General features: G+C 39.8%; 2 protein-coding genes across 4 annotated transcripts in view; one reads left to right on the top strand and one right to left on the bottom strand.

The window, feature by feature from the left end:
• Positions 1-4,845, top strand: part of piezo1 (piezo type mechanosensitive ion channel component 1 (Er blood group)) — an 85,042-nt gene extending 80,197 nt beyond the window's left edge. For all 3 annotated transcript variants that reach the window (XM_027276619.1, XM_027276620.1, XM_027276621.1), the window contains exons 50-54: positions 273-395; positions 489-568; positions 760-958; positions 1,232-1,373; positions 2,460-4,845. In XM_027276619.1, coding sequence (XP_027132420.1) covers positions 273-395; positions 489-568; positions 760-958; positions 1,232-1,373; positions 2,460-2,588 — 673 coding nt within the window. In that variant the 3' untranslated portion in view covers positions 2,589-4,845. The remainder of the gene's footprint in view (positions 1-272; positions 396-488; positions 569-759; positions 959-1,231; positions 1,374-2,459) is intronic.
• Positions 4,846-5,958: 1,113 nt separating this feature from the next.
• LOC113745137 (protein FAM200A-like) lies at positions 5,959-7,654 on the bottom strand. The gene is made up of 2 exons (XM_027276625.1): positions 6,987-7,654; positions 5,959-6,499 (listed from the first exon to the last, which is right to left on the bottom strand). The coding sequence occupies exons 1-2, from the start codon at positions 7,547-7,549 to the stop codon at positions 6,370-6,372; spliced, it is 693 nt and encodes a 230-aa protein (XP_027132426.1). The 5' UTR covers positions 7,550-7,654; the 3' UTR covers positions 5,959-6,369.
• Between the last annotated feature and the right edge of the window lie 137 nt (positions 7,655-7,791).

A 7,791-nucleotide genomic window follows, 5' to 3' on the forward strand; every position in this document is an offset into this window, starting at 1 on the left:
GGCACAATTTTTAAGCCAATTTTTAAAAAATGTTTTTCACCCATTAATCATTAATCTCAGACTGAAAATTAGCTGTAGCTCAATCAAACACATACATACAGTATAACACATTGTGACATATATGTATATATTTGAAAAGTGTCCCATGAGATGATACAAGACTCATTGTTTTCCTCTGTAACAGTTTTTCTGCTGTGATAATAATAGATTTATGTACAGTATATTTGAATGTTTTGACCTGCTGTCTGTGTCTCTCCTAATGTCTCTGACAGGGATCTGGGTAAAGGAGGGACTGTGGAGCACACCTTTGACAAACACTCTATAGACCTGGAACCTGGGAACCCAGTCAGAGCAGATCTGGCCTCATTACTGGTTGGCAATCGCACCGGGCCTGTGTAGGTTTTCTGTCTGGGAGGATGTTCATGTGAATAGAGTGTTTGTGCTTTATTGAACATACAGAGTTGTATCTTATTATGTCTCTTTCATAGACTTGTTCCTAATATGTTCCCGAACTACATCCGTGCTCCCAACGGAGCTGAAGCCAAACCAGTTAGTCAGCTACATAAAGGTCAGTACACAGTATTTTGGAATGGCTTTAAAAGTGGCTCAGCTGATCATAATTGGATTGGAACACTAGATGGCAGCATAGTGTACAACCTAAATGCATTATAGAAACATAGCCTCAGACTAGATATGGGTGTTTATATTTGTTTGTCACTCTCAAAGTGTAAAACACACAGCTGATTGATTGTTTTGCAGGTAATGAAGATGGTTTCCTGAATATCACCCTGTCCCTGATGAGTGACCGGTCACTGAACGGCAGTGGGAACCAGGAGTGGTGGGACATTGCCATCGCGGGCTGTGCCCCCTCTGTTGCCACCTCATGTGGGGTTCTACCCATGATCATATTCAATGACAAAGTCAGTCCACCCAGTCTGGGCTTCCTGGCTGGATATGGGTAAGGAACACACGCTCAGAAACATGTGTATGGGTTGGATGAATACATATTTAAGCAGCAATTTGCAAGATGTAAAAGATGTAAAATTCGGGATCAGTTGCCCTCCTTTTCCAGCTGAGAGTACTGTGTTGTTCACTGCTCATGTTTATCAAATATGCATGACAACTACAGCATCGTTAAGTTCAGTCACATTTTTAAACATAACGACTGTGATTTGTGTTCCCACCCTTCTTCAATGTAAATATTCTTTTCTTTTTTATACTCTCCTTCCAGGATCATGGGTCTGTATGTGTCTGTGGTCTTAGTCATTGGGAAGTTTGTGCGTGGCTTCTTCAGTGAGATCTCCCACTCCATTATGTTTGAGGAGCTTCCCTGTGTGGACCGCATCCTGAAGCTCTGCACAGACATCTTCCTGGTTAGTGTAATTTATAATAATAATAATACATTTCATTTTACATTACATGTCTGTTGAGCCATGTTACAGTCCATATGCTAGCCTGAAGAAATGAATTGTACTTACTATATCACGTCTACTATATCATAAATATCAATTCAAGAAACCTCCGATCTCCATGTTGTAGGAAGTGTTCTGGAAAATCAGCTCTGGAGATAATCAGTAGCCAGTGTGAGGGAGCCAGAATAGGTGATCATGTTTGTTTGTCTGACTCTAAATCCTGGCAGCAGAGTTTTGCATGAGCTGCAGATGAGAGAGGGATTTTTTTTACTGATGCCTGAGAACATTGAGTTTCAGTAATCTAGTCGGCTGGTTATGAATATATGCAGATTTGATCCTTGTATTGTTTCTGAAGTGAGAAAAGCAGGACAGAACAATTGAATTTACATGTTTATTTAAATTTAGGTTATGATCGAAAATGACACCAAGGTTTCTGCAATGCAGGTTATGGAAAAGGACAGAGAAAAGCAGGACTGTGTTATATTTAATTCTTTTCAGAATCTTGACCAATATTTCTGTTTTATCAGAATTGAGCTGGAGGATGCTTTGTGACATCCACTTGCAAATGTCCTGAGGGCAGTGTAGAAGGTTTCCTACATCCTGGAACTGATTAGATGCGTCACAGCTGAGTTATATCTGGGTATCGCCTGTGTAAAAATGGAATTTGATGATATTTTTACGAACAATGTGACCTAGAGGGAGCATGTAAATGGAGAACAGAATTCAACCTAGCACTGAGCCCTGAGGCACCCCACAGTAAACCCTGGCGTCAGTTATTCCAACACAGAAATGCTTGTCTTTTAGATATGACCTACACCAATTGAGAGCTGTGTCACGATACACCGATACCAGATTTTTAGACGGTCAAAGAGTTAAATCTAAGAGAACCAGAATGGATGTATGACCGCTATTAGCTGCTAGCATTAAGTAATTTAAAACCTTGAGCAGTTCAGTCTCAGTGTTATGGTATTTCATAAAACCAGATTGATATTTTTCACACATACTGTTATCATACATAAAAGCAACAACAAAGTTTGTGTGTTTCAGGTGCGTGAGACAGGAGAGCTGGAGCTAGAAGAGGAACTTTACTCCAAGCTGATCTTCCTCTATCGATCTCCAGAGACTATGATCAAATGGACCAGAGACATCTACAACCGAGACCATGACAGATACTGACTGACTGATCATGATTGGTTTTAACAGAATACAGTGATTTGTGAAGCACACTGCAAAGATGTCTGTGGGACAACACATGGAAGGCTTTTTGAGAGCACTCCTTAGTGGACAATGACTTACAGCCCAGGAGACACGTGAAAGAAGATGTACACTAATAGACATACTCTATAAAACATCTCTTGTTGCTGGACACCTCCTGCTGTTGCATTGTTCCCAGCTGCCAGAGCACTTTCGTCACCACATTATAAAGACAATTGAGAGTGGATTTGCAGTCCCGTTGTTAGTGGGCTTGATGGCAGCTGTATGTCTGTCCTGCAGGATCGGACATAATGCCACTGGAAGGCAAATTGAGCTGTGTTTGTTAATGGTCAGAGGTCAAAGGTCAAAGACAAGAGACACTTCATTCACTGTGTGCCTGAAACCTCAAGCTGATTGTAGTTTGAACCATCTGCAGTTACTGTATCAGTATGCTGATTGATTTGAAAACATGCCATGCTGTGAATCAAACATTGATTCTTTTTAGCGTGTGTGCAGCAGCCATGTTCTTTTTACTGTGCATCATGAAAAAACGTATGACAGGTCCGATTTTAAAGGACCATTTTATTTACCTTGTCAGAAGTAGCCAAACTCTAAGTTTGAACTCATAATGAAAAGTTCCAGTTCCAGGCCACCACTGGTCCTGAGTCCAGGGACGATGGATAAGACAGGTTAGTGAGACAGCTGTGAGTTTGTAGTTCTGTTAACAATAAAACCCACGATCAATTCAACACATTTTAATAAAAAATAAACTTTCTTGAATTAAAGATACATATATGAGGGGAACACACACACACACACACAAACACACACACACACACACACACACACACACACACATGGTCAAACGCTGCCTGAATACACCTTGGATAAAATAACACAGCAGTTAGAATGATATATACTGTATATATACAGTATATCATTAACATAGTGTAGTGTTTTGTGCTGGGCACATCAAGTTACTGGTTGCTCCTGAGACAAATTTGAATGTGTCCAGGTAAAATGCTGTGAGGGGAAACTAGAACATCATATTGAACCAAAAAACATGTTGAGTTTAATTGCTGGTTCTGTGTTGGTATGAGTGTGCACCCTTTACAAAAAAATAAAAACAATCATCTCCATCAAAATGTTTGGTGCCTGCCCGGTCTGCAGATACAACACTGATTTTACAGTTGATGAGTTGACTGATGGGCTGTATTGATCACTGTACTAGCCAGGTGCTGACTGTGCCATACATTTTCCAAAAATGGTCAAAATCATAAAATATTTGGGCCTATTTGCCATGTCATATGTGAGCCACTACCATAGGTTTACGTCTAGATTAGTATGCACTTACTGTGCCAAGTCTGTGTTAATAAAACCAGGACATGTTTGCTATTATCATATGTGGGCCACTTTTGGTTTACATCCAGATTAGCCTTTGTCGACTGTGCCGCATCTCTGCCAAATTTGGCCACCATTTGATTTGTGATATTTGGGCCATATTCACCATTTACCAAACAGGCCACTTTAGGGTCATATCCAGATTACACATTGCAGAGTGCCCTGCATCTTTGTCAAAAAAGGCTCACTTTTGATTTGCAATATTTGGGCCATATTTGCTATTTGACATGTGGGCCACTTCACATCCATTTTGCCCAGGCCATAAGAAGGCCAACAGTGCCTCATTATTGCCTGAAGTGGCCCATATTTATCTATCACACATTTATGCTATCTGGGCCCCCACTGTCTGTATCTATTTTCTTCTTTTATTTTCCTGTTAGGGCCTGTTGCTCCCTCTTATGTGACAGAAATAGTATATTGGATATTGTGATGCTGATATAACAAACATTTTTACTGGCATTGTGTCTGTGGTTTGACATGTAGATTAGATAAGTCAAATCATGTGAGATTAATCTCACCAGGGTTTAAATAACTCTCTGCTAGATAAAAGTAACATAAGTGTTATATGTGATATATAGTTAAAAGTAGTGACTTAAAAAGTAGTGATAGCAGCTCAGCTACTGTATGACAAACATTCTTTGTGTATTTGAGTATTTTACGATGGAAATTATACATATAGGTTAGAAAACATCAGTCACCGTTTTGGCTCACAGACCTGGTTCTGCTGGAAGAAATCAAACTCATTGTCACATTTATGGACGCCCTAATTGGTCATACAGTCATACATTTTATTTCCTTGTTTCTCATGATAATAAATTAATTTCATTTGTTTTCTCAAGAGTTTTTTATGTTGTTACTGGATCTTGAAATAACAAATGTTGTTATAGTTTTTTATGTTGTTACTGGATCTTGAAATAACAAATGTTGTTATCCCGAGATCACAGGATAATTTTCTTGACAACTCAAGACTTTGTTTTCCAGAGATAATTATTTGAGATCTCAAGATAATGAATCACATGATTTCCATCACATTTGATGTCATGCTATGCTAACCTGATGCTGACTCCTGCTCCTCTGACATTGTTACACTGAATGATGTTCCCTGCAATGATAGACTATCCTTTTGTTTTCTTTTATGTAATTATGTCATTACATAACAGCTGTGGCTCAGGAGGTAGAGTGCGTCATCCACTAATCAGATGATTGCTCCCGGAGGCTGTGCCATCAGTGTGTGCAGGGCTGTTTCCAGGTGTTTGGGGGCCCTATGCAAGATGCTATTTGGGGGCCACTATATTGTCAAACCCTGAGGGAGAGATTCCTAACCTTTTCAGATGATTATTAGTCTGTTACATTTTAAGAGGAAAACAGGCAGGAGTACATTAATAGATACAACAGATGCAGCATGTTCTTGAAAATTGTTATTAAATTATCAAACAAGGTGACATTAAAAACTCTCCCCACCAATGTAAAACAGTAAAAAAAATCATTACTTAAATGAATAAAAAAACAATGAATGATTTGTTATCATGAAAAAACAGAGGAAATAAAATGTGTGAATGCATGACCTCTGAGGCTTTCGATAGTAATCCACTTTTACTGTTCTTTTTTATGAGAAAGTACAAACACAATACAAAAAATACAAAATGTTCCTACTGTTTAAAAATGATCTTGGGGTTTTGGTCAAGACTGAGAAAGAGATGGGCTTGATAACTTATTTAGGCATTGTGGAACATGTAGACACATGAAAACCATGGCCAATAATTTACATTAACTGTAGTTCATACAATGATAACCCACAGAAGTGTAGATTAAAGTCAAAGAAACTTTTGGTATAACATCATCACTTCTGTCAATATTCTCCCTCTTAGTGCTTCACAATTTTACACAGCACTACCTTTACATGCAAGAAGTGCACGTCCTGAAATGCTCTTTGAGCATACAGTTATTATTGTTATTAATTATGAAATGACAAACGTTCACAGGGCTGCTTGCTAATCCCAGAAGACAGATATCTGGATGAAAAGAGGAAGCTCAGCAAATACAGCTTTACAAAATAAAACAATGGTAATACTTTAAACTGTCAGTGGTTATAACCCAGAATATCTCACTTTACTCTTACTCTTTACTGTTAGCCATGAGCATAAGTCCATATTATCTGCCAAGGGCGTTTACATGTCATCATCATCACTGTTTACATTCCGCCATCAGCCTATGCCGCGTGTGACGTCATCACCTCAATAGCCAGACTGCAAACGAACCATCCGAATGACTTCTTCTCATACTGCTACACTCCCAACCTTTCAACAGTTTGCGACCTGCCCCACCAGAGACAATAAAACCTTGGACTTAATGTGTGCTAATGTTAAGGAAGCATAGAACTCCACTGTCCCCCCTTGGCAGATCTGATCACACTGATCTGGTACTTCTCAACCCCAGATACACACCCGTTGTTCAGAAGCAGCCTGTGATCACCAGGGCAGTTAGGAGGTGGTCTGAAAGAGATGCAAAGGACATGAAAACACCTTCGTCATATAGATCAGGGGTCCCCAACCTTTTTTGTGCCAAGGACCGGCAGAAGCATAAAAAAAAATTCACGGACCGGTTGTAAATTTTAATATACATTGCGAAAGACATTGACGTTATTTCAATAGGCAACTCACACAGTTATTTCAGCCTATCATTTCTAAAAGTTGCTAAATGTGAAGGCTTTACAAATTTTGTCTAATCTTAGACCAAACCACACAGGAAAATACCTGACCAGACCAACAAGAACAGAACAGTTTGTACGTGATCATAACGTGTATATTCCTCTTTAGCTGTACAGAAGACTTGCCAGCTGTTCTTCCTGTGGTTCCATTAACAATATGCATCCAAAACATACAGTTCAGAACCAAGATACAATAAAACTAAAAAAAAAAAATAGATCCACAAATAATGTCATCAACTCAGTGAGACCCCTGGGCCAGAAGAACATCATACCGGGGCGTGATGGGAGACAGTGAGACACGCAGGGTTCTCACATTCAGTCTGCTTCTCAGTCTGGTCTTAGTGATGGTCATGGCAGAAAAACCGGCCTCGCACAGATATGACGTTGGGAACGGGAACAGCGTCTTCAGAGCGAGCGTGCTGATCTCGTTGTATCCTCCCGTTGCTTTGATCCAGAAGGATGACAGTGATGTTGAATCAAAGAGTGTTTTCAGTCCTCCGTCATTTCTGAGCTCAATCAGCTGGTCGTCTTGTTTTGATGGGAGCAAAACATCGTCATTTTGAAATGGATCGCGCATCCATCCTGGCAGTCTACCTTCAGTAAAGGAATCATTGAACATTTGCACAAGGATGGGGGCTAATAGCATCGAGTATGCCTTAAAGACCTCAACTGTAAAACCGTCGGGACCAGGAGACTTCCTGTTTTGCATAGAATTGATTGCTTCATGCACCTCCAACAAAGAGATGGGTCCACCCAGTTCTCTGGAGATATTTACATCAATTTGAGGATACGTTAACCGGTCTAAAGGGTTAGGGGTCATTGCAGTGGGGCGCATTCAGAAGTATACAGTGTGGTATAGAAATCAGAAGATCAGTAATATCAGATAGAAATATCAGTAAATCAGTAGATGAATAAATAGAGAGATAGAGATCCACGAGAACCTACTGGACGACAGAGCACAGAAACTCCAGGGAAGAAGTTTAGTTAGTAACATGCATTAATGAGACATGTATGTTTACAGATGGGGAGAGAGAAAGAGAGAGACAGAGAAAGAGAGGGCGAGGGTTTGAGTAGGGT

The sequence above is a fragment of the Larimichthys crocea genome, unplaced genomic scaffold (assembly GCF_000972845.2).
Source record: "Larimichthys crocea isolate SSNF unplaced genomic scaffold, L_crocea_2.0 scaffold469, whole genome shotgun sequence".
In the NCBI taxonomy this organism is placed as follows: Eukaryota; Metazoa; Chordata; class Actinopteri; family Sciaenidae; genus Larimichthys; species Larimichthys crocea.

Excerpts from the sequence above, each read along its gene's own strand:
- LOC113745137 (XM_027276625.1), bottom strand. The coding sequence starts at position 7,549 with ATGCGCCCCACTGCAATGACCCCTAACCCTTTAGACCGGTTAACGTAT. Across the intron at positions 6,500-6,986 it reads CTGTCTCCCATCACGCCCCG|ACCACCTCCTAACTGCCCTG; the intron begins GTATGATGTTCT and ends CATCTCTTTCAG.